General features: G+C 32.3%; 1 protein-coding gene across 1 annotated transcript; it reads left to right on the plus strand.

The window, feature by feature from the left end:
* Window positions 1–2727: 2727 nt before the first annotated feature.
* Window positions 2728–4903, plus strand: LOC106301548 (protein SGT1 homolog A; the record flags this gene model as incomplete). The annotated part of the gene is given in 8 exon segments (XM_013737982.1): window positions 2728–3031; window positions 3387–3456; window positions 3554–3678; window positions 3759–3840; window positions 3927–4023; window positions 4098–4163; window positions 4240–4378; window positions 4458–4903. Coding segments are annotated over 8 exon segments (1032 nt in total). The 3' UTR covers window positions 4751–4903.
* Between the last annotated feature and the right edge of the window lie 10297 nt (window positions 4904–15200).

The following is a 15200-nucleotide window of genomic DNA, read 5'->3' on the forward strand; positions in this document are numbered from 1 at the left end:
TAAACCATGGATCGCAAAATTTGAATGTGAGACTTTTAACAGTTTTAGTAATTTATAGTCATTTTTTAAAATTCAAAATATAACATATACAGAAAAATCTAAATTTTTATAATATGGTTATTATGTTTTTCTTAAAAAATTATTTTAATAGTTTAAAATTAAACAAATTTGATAGAAGATACATTTTTTTTATCAGATCTTTATTATTCAAAATCATTAATTGTCATATATATTTTACCCACATTAGGCAATTCTGTAATCTTTATTTAAGCATTAATAATAAATTTATGGTTAGTTTAATAAAAAGCTTATTATATAATTAGATGGACCAACCTATTTCTCTAATAATTCTAAGAATCATTCTATTGATGACACGTGACTACAAAAAGAAGTTATAATGTTTCACAAATAATATATAGGGGATTATGGTAGTGCATAGACATTCTTGCCATTTAGTACTATGCTTACTTTGCCTCCGTTTCTGCCAAATGAGAACTTTATAGACGTTTTCAACCCAAAAGAAGTTCAGATAATTACAACATGTAAATATTAATTTTGGTCAGATTCAATGGTCATAATAAATTGAATTACAGAATGAAATAAAAGGAAGTAATAAATAATTAATTGGAGCAAAACAAAGTGATGGACCTGATGGCAAAGCATGTGACAAAGTTTTATGTCCACTATTCTATTTTCGTCTAACGCAACTTCGTGTACGTTATACATCTCCCCATTAATAATGCGCTAATTACTCAGCCAATCTTCATTTATGATTGACTTACCATTTTTTATTACTATATGATAAGAAGTTAAGAACTATAATTATTTCAATAACCTCACGCAACAGAAAATCAAAAGAAAAACGCCCAGTTGGTCGTATCTACTGTGTAGATATCATTGTTTTTCGCTTGAAGCAGAATATTTCTTATGCTAAACTTACACTTCTCTGTCATTCTGAAAATGAACGAAATCTCTGAGAAGTACCAGATACATCGATTTTAGTTTAGCCATACTGCAACGTACAATAACATCCTCATGCGAGTCTCTGACTTGCTTGTACAACGTGTACTGAGGGACAAATCCACACTTTTTTGTTTCCATCCAATATCCAAAGTTTATTGACATTATAGGATTTTAGCAAGGTATGTGTACATATATGTTCTAACATAGGTATCAGAATTTGGACTGGAGAGATCGATGAGGCCGGGAGAACACAGACGGATCGCTTAGCTAGCCAGAGACGACCCAACTCAGTGACAGGCAAGTGTCCCATTCTCAAGGTTTCCGATTGTGGGAGAAGTAATATGATTTTTTGTCTACTAAGGGCCTGAATAGTTTAAACGTAGCGGTTGTGGTTGTGGGAGTTTGCAGATGCGCACGGTTGCGGTTTCTAACGGTTTTAAGAGATTTGTATGACTGGTTTTACAGTTAGAAATTGGTGCGTTTGCATGATATTTATGACTGGTTAACTATCAAATGGAGCAACGGTTAAATAATAAATTAACAATATTTATATTTTATATAATTATGAAAATATCAAAAATAATAGAAAATATTTTTATTTTTTAAAAATATTATATTAAATCAACATTTTATAATTCTAGTTTAAAACTTTTATTGAATATTTTTATTTTTGTATTTATATTGTTTAAAAAAAAATATCCTTCCGCAACCGCCCGCGACCGCAAACGCTAGCTGGAAGCGGTTTTTGAATTTATGAGGTTTAGAGCGGTTTGAAACAATTTAGAGCGGTTTAAGTGATTGTTGCAAAACGCCAACAACTGCTACCAACCGCAAAAGCTGCGTTTGCGGGTGGTAGCGGAAAACCAGTCATACCCTGGTAGCGGGAAACCAAGCATACCCTAGATACAGCCAGGCCGGGTTTAGTTTAAGCATTGATGGGTCTTATTGGATGATCATATATTCCGGCCCAAACTATACCCATTTGACTATGTTTTTTACTTTTCAAATTTATTTCTATATGTAATATCTAAATTGACTTCATCACATCCACTTGACATATAACACTTACTTGATCTTTCCTATAAAGTTCCACGAAACCCCGAGGAAAACAGTTCCTCAAATCATTGGACTCAAATGTCAATCAAATTGCTGCTTTTGTCTGTCTGCTTCGTTCATATTTTTCTAATTAATTTCTGTTATGAAAAGAATTGTAACTATTGTGTAAAATTGATGTACTTTAACTTAATGAAAGCGTGAAAAGTAATTAATTAAAAACTTGCAACAAAATGTTTTACTCGAGATTTTACTATAAATACGAAAAATAAATAGTACGTCTCATTCGAAATTTCAAAGTAATGAAACCATAGCTACAGGTTTTTAAATCGTAATTTCCTTCTTACAATACTCTAAACATTCATTGGTTTCTTTGAATTTGTTAAAAAAAGTTGTGATCTTCAATATGTTACTGTTGTGTAAATTTCTCTAAACAAAATTAATTATTCAATATTTATTTATTTTCTCGAAATTTATATATATAATTCAAAGAGTATAGATGTATATCTCCATGTATTTTTTTTTTTGGGGAATTTTCTTTTATTTATCTTAAAATTAACAGTAAAAAGGAAAAAGATTTTTTTTAAAATTACAAAAAGGAAAAATGGTGGAAAAAAAGAGAAAATATGTATTTGCTTTTTCCCTTTTTTATGGTATTAAATCCTGTGAACAAAAAAAAAAATAAAAAATAAAAATAAAAATCCTGTGAACATTCCTAACAACTCATCGAAGGAACAATCTAGAATTGGATCTCTTCTCTTTATATACTCTTCTGGTCCTTTCGTGGGTACAAGGCAAAACCTTTGCCTCTCTACTTCATTCGAATCTTCTTCTTCTTCTTATCTCCCAATCGATATGGCTAAAGAACTTGCAGCTCAGGCCAAAGAGGCTTTCGTAGACGACGACTTCGATGTCGCTGTTGACTTATACTCTAAAGCCATTGACTTGGATCCCAGTTGCGCTGACTTCTTCGCTGATCGTGCTCAGGCTTACATCAAACTCCAAAACTTCACCGGTAACTTCTTAGTTCTCTAATAAAGAACGTAAAGGAGAGAACTTTGTCTTTTTTGGGGTTAATGGGTTCTTGTAATAAAAAAAAAACGATGCTTTTGTTAGAGGAGAACATAAAGTAGAGAACTTTGTCTTTCTGGGGTTAATTGGTTTTCATGTCTTTAGGTTTCTTAGTTTGGTTCGTTCTATGTACAGTTAGAAGGAAGTTTGGTTTTGTCTGATTCTGTGTGAATTAAAGGTTTAGTTTTGGTGGTAGTGTCACAGCTCTTCTTCTAGTGAAGAGACTTTGTATCAGTTTTGATGCAAATATGTTTTCTGATTCATTGGTTCTGACTCTGACTTGTGTTCTTGATGAGCAGAAGCTGTGGCAGATGCGAAGAAAGCTATTGAGTTGGATCCATCATTGACCAAAGCTTACTTGAGAAAAGGGTATGTCTTTGCTATTTCATCTTTCTGTATTGTTGTTGTTGTTGTCTTGTGTTATATAGGTTTCTAGTCGATATCTGAATCCTTTATGTGACTGTAGAACTGCCTGTATGAAGCTTGAAGAGTATCGAACTGCCAAAACAGCTCTTGAAAAAGGTGCCTCCATTGCACCAAGCGAATCCAAATTCAAGAAGTTGATAGATGAATGCAATCTTCGAATTGCAGGTATGTATAGTTTGTTGCTTGTTGTTGTCTGATTGGTTATGTTTACGAGGCATGACTGATTGTATTTTTGCAATGATTAGAAGAAGAGAAAGATTTGGTTCAACCGCCGGTAAAAGTTGATCAGACCCCTGTGCCTGCAGAACCAGCCAAACCAAAGTTCAGGTAGTTTCATTGTTTAAAACTATAATGCTACTCTTTCAACGTTTTAAGAACTGTTAAATAATCTCTTGCTCTTGAGTTCTCAACAGACATGAGTACTACCAAAAGCCAGAAGAAGTTGTGGTGACCGTTTTTGCAAAAGGGATACCGAAGCAGAATGTTAATATAGACTTTGGTGAACAGATTGTAAGCATACTGCATCCTAACAACACACCTCCATGATAAACGCTTTGTGTTAAATTGTTCTGTGGTTTTTGCAGCTGAGTGTTGTGATTGATGTTCCTGGAGAGGAAGCGTATCATCTCCAACCGAGACTGTTCGGAAAGGTAACTGATTATTCATAGAATGAATCAATGTTCTGAGCTGAACACACTGTGTTAATCTTTTGTTTCTTTTATTCAGATAGTACCAAAGAAGTGCATATATCAAGTAATGTCAACCAAGATTGAGATCCGTCTTGCAAAAGCAGAGATCATCACATGGACCTCTCTTGAACACGGCAAAGGGCCAGCGGTTTTGCCAAAGCCAGATGTCTCAACAGGTTTTTCTACTTTCTACATTCTTCTTTTTTGGTTTGAGGTTTGAATCACAGTCTCTTGACCTCTAAAACTTTGGTGCAGAGGTTTCAGTGAGACCGGCTTATCCTTCTTCCAAGAAAGTGAAGGACTGGGACAAGATTGAAGCTGAAGTGAAGAAACAGGAGAAGGATGAGAAGCTGGAAGGAGACGCGGCTTTGAACAAGTTCTTCCGTGAGATATATTCGAATGCTGATGAGGATATGAGGCGTGCCATGAGCAAATCATTTGTGGAATCTAATGGGACAGTGCTCTCAACAGACTGGAAAGAGGTTGGAGCTAAGAAGATCGAGAGCACTCCTCCTGATGGTATGGAGCTCAAGAAATGGGAGATCTGATGTGAATATGATTTGTGTGGGTTTTGCCTTGGTCTTAAGGGTTTTGCTTACTCTGCTTTGTGGACTTAGGTTCTTTGTATTTGCCTTAAAACTCATTTTGTTTATACACAAGCAACTGAAAGTTTTAAATCTAAACGTTCTATTCTTTATTCATATGAACACGTTTATTGGAGACTTGAGAGTGAAGAATTTCAATTACTTTCAATTTTCTGATTTAAGTTTTTAGACTCTTTTAACTTTTATAGATGAAAACTATGACTGTTTAGAAAAAGACCATGGCAAATGTTTCTTTCCGAGTAGATCACTCGTGGATAACTAATCGTAAAAGCCTGGCCCATTAAAGATGATCTTGTACTTGCAATTGACACATTTAATGGCCCAAAAGAAGCGTAGGCCACAAGAAAAGAGACTACAGTTACGTGAGCCTGTGACAAAAAAGGAATTCTTCCCTAACAAAAAAGGAATTGTTACAAAAGTTTTGAAACAAAATGTTAAAATATTGCATTAGGTTTAAATCACTACATTCCCTTTTTAAATCACACATGTACATAAATATATGTCATTTTAAAAATATTGTAAAGAGTACCATAAAATAAAAATGTAAAGTTACTTATATATCTAGTTATTTTTCCTTAATGACAAACTGAAATGTAAAATTTACAAAATTCATCGATCTATTTACGAAAACGTAAACCTTTGTGTTGAGGTCAAAATTCGTATATACATGTACTTTTGAAACAAGGGTTTTTGCTTATAAGTTGTAGTTTTGCAGCTATCCGAGAAGAAGAAGAAGACGTGAAACAAGAATTTAATTTTGGTGTGTGGGTGAAGAAACATGATGGATCCTATTCTACTCCTATTGATCGTAACAGTCTCTGCGTTGGCCATATGCATATCAATTTTTGTATGGGTTTGCTGTTGCTCCGACAAAACACCAGTTCTGCCTCTTTAACCAAATTAACAACCATTGGACTGGACTCTATTATAGTCCGTAACTATGTTTCTATTCTATCCTCGATTTTACTTTTGGTTCTCTCTTTATGAATTATTTATGAACTTTTAGATTAGTAACCTATATGGCATAAGCAGATTGTTTATGCGATGGTACGATATTTATCGGTAATATTTTATTTTATTTTGTTTTAATAATAACTAGATCTCGATCCGCGCAACCACGCTGGTTTTTGTGTTCATTTATTTTTATATAATTATTTTGTTTTCAATTCTAAATTGGTATATATTATAATATATATGTGTCTATCAATTTTTAAACATAATAAGTTTACTGTATATTTTTTTTATTGAATAGATTGTTTCAAATTTTCACATGTATCTGTATCTTCTTCTATCTATATATTTTCGGATTATTATTTCATTATTAAAATTATAAATATATATATAAAGATTAGTAAAATATTGTTTTATTGTCATATTCAAAGATATTGTAACATTTCACAAATTTAAAATTTTTTTTTAAATTAAACTTTTCACTTCATAGATTTATATTATCGAGTAAATAATTAAACATTTAGTTTTTGTTTAATTTTTAAAATAAACTGTATAGTTTAAAATTTGTTTGAATTGGTTTAAAGTAGTAAAGATTAATCATTGTTAGATAATATGATTTTTGTTATTTAAAAAAAAATCTTTATAATTTTAAAAGTCAATATAGACAAATATTTAAATTTAGCATATAGAAATATAGTATTACAACATTAAATTATATCTACTTAATTTATACTATCTATAAATTCAATGGATCATCTATTGTTTAAATCCAATTATTGATAGTCCAATAAAAATTTTTGGTAGGCCCAAAATTTAAATAATAAGATTAGGTATTAAATGTAACATGAATTTCTAGGAATAAGTCCATTAAGTCCATTTAAAAAAAAAACACACATGAATGAAAGTTGTGACTTCTGTTTTAATATATAAGATATTGTAATTTTATATATTTAAATACTATTTGAATGATTTTGTCATACTTTTTAGCGTTGTTACTTTACATGATTACTAGAGTATACTAGATGATTTATATATTTAATGTCAAGGACGTTATCCACAAAAGAAATTTTGTATGTCGATTCGTTATTCTAACGTCTTTCAGTTTTGCGTTTATATTTATAATGGTGACGCACTGCCACTGACGCATAGATCATAACGAAAGTGTAGAGGCTGTTTGACGGTGAATCGGTCATACAAACTAGGGATTAGAAAGACTTTGTAGCCGTATATGCTCTCCATGTTGTCGAGATACCCAGGGAACCAAACTTATTAAGAAAAAGCCACATGAAGCCATATGGTGCCACAAGAATTTTGCAGTCTGTATATTAATTAAGCAAAAAAACTTGCAGTAGATTTTACATTTGCAAGTTAATGTAACTTGGCATAAAAATATGTTTATTACAGCTCATACAAGCAAACATGTTAATTACATTTAAGTTGCAGTAGACGTTACACTTACACATTAATGTAACTTGGCCTAAAATTATGATGTATATTTTTGCAATATAGTAATCGAAAAAATTCCCTAAATACAAGGCGCTTCTCCAATACTCGATGCAATTAAAATGCTTTTAGATCTATTTGACCACATCAACTTCATTATTTTCGGAATACTAATAACTAGTTGGTGTTCATAATTTGTTTTTATTTTCTTTTATTTTTGTCAGTTCTTGTAACATATAACCCAAAAGGGAACAAAATACTTTTTAGTTCTGTTTGATACGGTTTGGTTCATATTCGATCTTTTCAAATATACTAGGGATTTTTCCGGGCTATGCCCGGGTTTCTAACTAATATCTTTTTTTATTTAATTTATGTAATACCTATATATTTTATACATGTTATATAAATATGAATTATGAATGTGCAAAAACAATTATTCTCCAAAAATATATAGGCATGTGTATTTTTTATATTGGTTTGCTTTGATTTATTTATGTTTCTGGTTCTAGAATATAGGATCTATTCGGGAATTTAGAAAATTTGGTTTGATTACAGTTTAGCTATTTCAGTTTTCCATTCAGTTTGGTAACACAATTAGGAACCGGCTAATATCCGAGATAATTTTGGATCTAATCTTGGTTCCGGTTTGGTTTCGGTTATTCGGTTGATTCGGGTTAAAAAGTAAAAAAAAAAATTTTCAGATTAAATATTATATTTTCGGGTTTTGAATAAACCTCGGATAACTTAAAATATTTTGGATAAAAAATATTTGGGTAATTCGTTTCACAAATAGTATTTTAGAAACATTTGTTTTTATTTTAAATCTAAATATAGTTAATATTTATAATTATATATTATATTATAAAATTTTGGTATTCATTCAGTTATCAGTTTCAATTTGATTTTGGGTTTTCGCTTCTACAGATATATAGGATGCTCAGGTAATTGATAGGATCCTTCCAACCCAAACTGAACCTGGTTCTTTGGTTCGATTTTTCGATTTCAGATAAATGTTCCTATATCTGTATATGATGGTGAACCACAACATGATATGAATACATAATTAATTAAGGATTAGCAGAGCCGTGCGACCTTGAGACCAAAAGAAACATTGGCTTAGGGCATCATTTTAAAAAAAAACACTTAATAGCATATGTTTAGTTAATATTACCAATCATAAGTACTAATATATATTTTATATGGGCTTGAGTTTTAAACTATAATATTATCAGTAGGCTAAATATGGGCCACAACACATAAAGACATTCATTAATACTTCACTAATTAAAGTTAAATTTACTTAAAAAAATTATTCATGTAATTTTACAAAAATTAGGGTAACAAATCCAATTTCACGACGTCTTCTGTCTCTTCCAACTTCTGATCACGTCTTCTTCTCACACACAAACCTGCAGTTCTGATTTTTGAAGTTTAAGATTTATTAACAAAGTAGCTTTATCTCATTTTCTCTCTTACAATTCAAACTAAGGTAAAAGTACTACCTATTGTTATCTATTTTCATCTATTTTGTGAAACAGTGAATAACAATCAGAATTTTATATGTTGATAGAACGATGTCATCGAACAAAAGACATCAACCGTGTGGACCAGACAACAGAAAAAAGAAAAACAAAAAAGACGAGGAAGCAAAATCTCAAAAGAATGGTTTATTAAGGTATTTTAAAAAATCTGAAACTCTTGATACCTTTGTAGAGAATAATGATGAACAAGAACAACATGGTACGTCTAGAGAAGATAATGATGAACAAGAACAACATATTGAAGTGCTAGACTTTTTGCAAAGTGTTCATGATTTTTATCCGAACTCATCGATTGCTAATCGAATATTGTTGACCATCCCTGTTTCGGTTGCATCTGCTGAGAGGAGTTTTTCGAAGTTGAAGCTAATAAAATCTTATCTTCGTTCGACTATATCACAAGAAAGATTAAGTGATTTGGCTATCTTATCTATCGAGAGAGAACTCTTAAGGAACATTGATTTTGAAAGTTTAGTCAATGAGTTCTTAGAGAAGAAGGGAAGACAAATTATGTTTTAGAATTATTATGCAGTGTTTTTTTTTTAATTGACTCTTTATAAGACATTTTTATGAATGAAGGCATATTTTTTTTCTCGCTTACGTATGGTTTTAATGTTCGCACGGCTCTGAGGATTAGTTATGATCTAATTTTTTTTAAAAAAATGTGCCGTCAATGCCAAGAAAATATGTGCGCCCACCGATATACACTCGGGCGGTACGTCACATATACTATAGTTTGATTGTTACTTTGGGTTTCTTAAAAATTTGGGTGGTGCATCACATATTCTATAATTTGATTGTTACTTGTGTTTCTTAAAAATATGTGTATCAAATTGTTTGTGTAATTTCCGTGGTCTAAGTTGGCAATTACATCATTTTTCTAGTGATTTGCATCACATACGTGATATTTACATAAACAACAAATAAAAAATTGTCATTAAAATCGATTTACAAAATTTCTGTTTTGTAAACTTAACAGGTGCGATAGGTAAAGCCAGTTTATGCGTCATATTAGTCTTTCACATCAGCCAAAATTTTATGCTTTTTGTAGCAGCTTAAATTAGCAACATAAGCTATGTAAAACCCTAGGCCTAAACCCATACATCAAACCATTATTCACTGGTCACGCTTGCTCACCACACAACGGTACCAGTTCACCCACTTCTATCTTCCAGTTGCTGCTGTTGCAAAGCCTTCAACAGATGCTCCTCTTAGGGTAAGTACGATCACTTTCCAGTTTTCATACAATAATATTTATTGTTACATTAATCCTAATGTTACTACTACATACAACATTACTGTATACATTCCCGGAAGAATCTGATATAATATTCTGCCTCCAGTTAAAGTAAAGGGGAGAACCGCAAAACCCTTCAAGAAGCTCCAAATTCTCTATTATAGTCAAAGTAAATTTGAGAGCTTCCAATTGGTTCACATGTTCAAAACCCTCAAGCCAGAACTTCTGACCCAGACTGGGACCCTAATTCACTGATCGACGGTGGGAATGTCTTGGCGGAGCAAATGAGAACGCTGATGTTGTCCTGTTGAGTCCGTTGAACCAGCTCCTGTTGTTTTAAATCACATTAATGAGACGGGTATATAATCTCAAATCAGCCAGAGACGAAAAGATCAAGTTATTTCCTCTTAAAATATTATTTTGTTAATGCAATTAAGTTGATTCATTTTACCTGAGCTTTCATGGACGGGAAGACATTCCAGAACCTTAAGGTTTCACCTCCTGCTCCGTTTGCATTCGTTCTCCATCAGGTGATACCGCAAGGAACATAAGTCAGTATGTGTAACCTGTCAGAGTTGCAATCTGAACCAAAAAAAAAAGAAGCAGGTTCAGTAACCACATATACTTAATTATGCGGAGTAATATACAGAGAAAAAAGTCAGAGTGTTTATTACTTTGGAGATGGTTAGGTATTTCCAATATGTTATTTGGTGTTGGGAGCATCCGATGCGTGCTAACCAGCTTGTTTACGTTGTTATGTGATCGTAAAAATAAAATTATTGATTACACTGTACTTTTTTATGAGCAGATACTTGGATAGAAACCAATGACACACAAAAAAACCCGCCTAGGATGACATCATAAATAGAAGCAGAGACGTTTTTGGAATGGTGAATAAATTAGTATAACATTAGCAAACGATGACAAACTATTTGGAAAACATATTACGTCACAGTTATCAGTGAATATGTCATACTAAAGAGAGAAATGGTTATGAACACGTCCTGATGGAATGAATCCTTGAATAACAGTTCCCTATAGACGATGTGAAGATCAACATGGACGACGACGATGTGTTTATTCTGTGTTGTAAAAAGAGATTAAAAAAGACAACGATAATTAAAATAAAATCAGGGCAAGCTAAATTTATGAGGAGTATTTCCAGACCGGGTTCTTTTTGCTGGGTTTCGAGCCTCCTAGAAATGGATCGATAGCGTAACTGGGTTTCATGGGGACTTGGTGAGATATCTTTGAAGAACAAAACTTGGCGGAGGAGACGGGGACTTGCCGTTCGGTTTCGTTGCCATCCCTTGAGCTTGAATTGAGCAGGTTCTTGGGTTATGGTTTGTAGCAAGGAAAGGAAAAACAGTATATAAAGGATGAGATAGAGAGGGATGGGAAACAAATTCATAAGAGAGAACTTTAGAAAATTATTGATTGATAAGAGGTGATTGCGGTAATGGAGGTTGCAAGAAGTCGAAGCGGAGAAGACAAAGTGACTGAAGAAGAATCGATCAAAGTTGCCATCTAATCGGAGGTTAGGGTTAGGTTCGTTTTGGGCCAGAACAAAATAATTTCAAGGCCACATGAAGAAGTCCAACTTTATTTATTTTCTGGACATAAATGACGTGTCAAAAAACTTACCCCTGATTGGTTGATTTATTTTGAGGACGTGGACATCCTCTCCATTGAGCATATTTTCCTTTTAGTATTGTTAGATTTTGTTGCCCACAAAACGGAAATATGTGCGTTTTAAACTTAAAAAGAAAATATGTTTCTAAAGGAAATTCCTATTTCTATTAGTTTCTCTATTTGTTTTATCCCGTTTTGTTGCAATATTTTAAGAATATAGTAAAAACATACACGTTTACTTTTCATTCATTCCTACTACAAACAAAAAAGTGACTGATTTTCCTCTTCTTCTCTTAGTACGCGGTATGTCTTCTCGCTCCAAAACAAGACAAACAGACGTGTGCCAGCTGTGCTTCTTCTTACTTACATTCGCTTGAGTGAAAATAATTTGGTTTGGTGTAGTTGTTGTACATGAATGCGACCCTACAAATAGCTCATTAGATCATGTGCACACGCACATATATGAGCATGCCTCAATCATCCACACAATTTACTTAGATTACATAATTAAGCAAATTTAGATTACTAATAAAATGTCAACGATTACTAGATTATTAGATAGTTTGTTTGTATTTAGATTTGTAAAATTTAAGAGAGATTTTACGCGATTTATTTGATAGGCATTGCCAATGAATAATTCAAGATCCAATGTAGGATCTGATCCATAGTGATTAGTTTAAATAATTCAAGATCCAATTAATTTGCGTTGAAATATAAAATTGTAACTTTGTAATCAAGGAAATCCACGTTCGAATAAATTGAGCTTCGAGAAATTTTTTTTTTATTTGTCCTCTCTATCCACTGTAATAACCCACGTGAAATTTCAAATTTATAGAATAATGTGGAAATTCATCGTCTTACAAGATAATTCGTTGTTATCTCTTGGAATTCCAACAACGTAGACGGTTCTACACGCAACAAATAAAAAATGGTCAATTTTTTTAAAAAAGAAAAAAGAATAATTTCTTTTGCAAATTTAGTACTAGCTATACTATATATATATATATGTATGTATAAATCCGTTTCGATAAAAAAAAAAGTTTGTAATGATAAACTGTTTAGAAGAATCACAAAAAATTTGCCACAACTGATTCGACACACAGACAATAAATATCATGCATGGTTTGATGCGAATCTAAAGATCTCAGAAAAGACACACCAATATACCAACTGATCTTGCAAAATATATATTTAGTAGATGGATCATAGATTTTGGAAGCATAGAATAGTATATATAGTTGGGTATAGCTAAATATCTGGGATGAACAATTTTTAAAGTTGAGAAACAAAAAATAGCAACTGTCTTCTTTGCACTCAAAACTAAAAACACTAATCTAATCTATGGAAAACATGCTTTAAAACACGATTTTTCAAGTTTTGGGACAGATTGCAAGAATGTTATTTCAATAATACAAGATTCGAAGGTATGGCCAAACTTTTCAACAGAATTAGGAGAGGTACCAGCTCTTCAACAAAATTTTATGACTTCGAAATCTCACACTAACCAATACCAAAGGAGCAAAATCGAATGCATACGATTTATTCAAGACTGTTCGTGCTTTTTATAGAAATTTAATTTTTGTTTATTGTTTTATTCTGGTCAGGATTCTTACACTATTTCTAATTTGAATAATGAAATAGCCTTGGATATTTAAAAGAAAACATGGTGCACCATTCTAATAGATAGTTCATTATGCTTCTATGTAAGAAGTCGAATTTTTTTAAAGTCATATATACTTACTTTCTAAGACTAATGGAAGCAAGTTTATAGTAACATTTTAACATAATATTTGACTCGTGATTTCATATATAAGTTATAGATGACATTCAAGTTAGGGTTTCGTTTAAATATTTTTATCGGTTAATTAATAAAATCACACAATTTTTTAATTCAAGTTTTATCATATTCATCCAATTGATCCGACGGAAGAAAACAGCTCTTTTGAATACTACTTTTTGTGGAAATCTCTTTGGTTCAGTGGTTTGACCAATTGTTCATTAATGCTTCTACACATGGAGGTCTGGATTTCAATTCTCGGAAAAGACAGAATTATGCGAATTAAGGGAGAAAAATGCTTACAAGAGATATGCAGCATGGCGCAAGGAGTACCGTCAAGCGTGGATCCCATAGGGCGGCTCAAGTGATGCAGTCAGGCGTGAATCCTTATATGGCAAGTAGAATTGTCGACTGTAGAATCGTCTGTAATATTTTTCATAGTTGTAATAACATAATTATCCAGTGTTAATAAAAAAAAAATACTACTTTTTTTTTGACATCTTTAAATTTGTTTTTTTGTAATAAAATTTGGATTTTATTTTGATCGATTGACAAAAAGAAAAAGAGAGAAACAGACGTGACATATATTCTCAAAAAAAAAGTGTTCTTATTGTCCCCATACCAAACCTCTTTTGCTTATGACCTGGATTCGGGCACCTCAAAATTTAGATATGCACGATGATGTTCAACCAACCACTGAATGACGGAAATTTACATATACGATGATCATACGTTTTCTAATTAATCGATGACCTTCTGAATTAGTGTTACAGTCGATATGACTTGACGGTTGGATTTGGACATATTTTTTTGTGTATTCAGTTGGGTCTTACAACTAATATGATGATAAATCGCCGTATAATGACAATATCTTTATCACCTTGACAGTTGGGTCTTACAACTGATATAGTGATAAATCGCCGGATAGATATATGATGTTGATATTTTGAAGACGTGTACACATGACTTTGCATGCATGATATTTCAGCAATAAGGATATTTACTCGAGACCTCTCGCACCCTAAGCGAGAATCACACCCTTACTCGGAAGTACTAAGATAATGGACTAAGATTTTGGTTGCATGCTTTGCTCTGCGCTCCTTTAGAATCCAGAGACCATTTGTTTTTCAGATGCCCTTACTCTGAAGAAATTTAACAGAAACCTCACTGCGTATTCATTACACAAACGACTGCTGTGATGTCTTAGCTTTGGTGGAAGGAAAATTTTGAGATAAAACAACCGCATTCCTCGTTAGGTATGTGTTTCAAGCAGGGATTGACGCCATTTGGAAGGAAAGACATGGGAACCGGTGTTCAAAAAAAAATACAGGCTCGTATAAACTCTCTCCATGGCTGTGGGCAATGAAAATACAGGGTCGTTGGTTCGAATCAAGATGAGTGATACTTATTCTGTTCTTTAAGTGCAAAACTACTCAAACACTATAAAAGAATGTCACAACTACAAAAGTTTTTTTTTTATTTTAGTAAATTTTACATTCATAAAGAGAAAAGAATGTTAAAAATTTTGATCGAGCAAATATCTTACTGCTCAAAGATGGATTAAATTTTCTAATTATTTTGATAAAGATTTGGAAATTGAATTTTGATTCTGTTATACATCTCTACTAGGATAAGACCCGCGCCTTGCGCGGAATTAAGTTATTATGTTTATTATATTTTGGAGAATGAAACAATAGTTTGGCTTCATTTGGATTAGGGGTGTTCAATCCAGATATCGGGTTGGTTTCGATTCGGTTCGGTTTTTTTCGGTATTTTGGTTAGTAAAATATAACTACTATTCTAAATCCATATTTA

Source organism: Brassica oleracea, chromosome C7 (genome assembly GCF_000695525.1).
Source record: "Brassica oleracea var. oleracea cultivar TO1000 chromosome C7, BOL, whole genome shotgun sequence".
NCBI lineage: Eukaryota > Viridiplantae > Streptophyta > Magnoliopsida > Brassicales > Brassicaceae > Brassica > Brassica oleracea.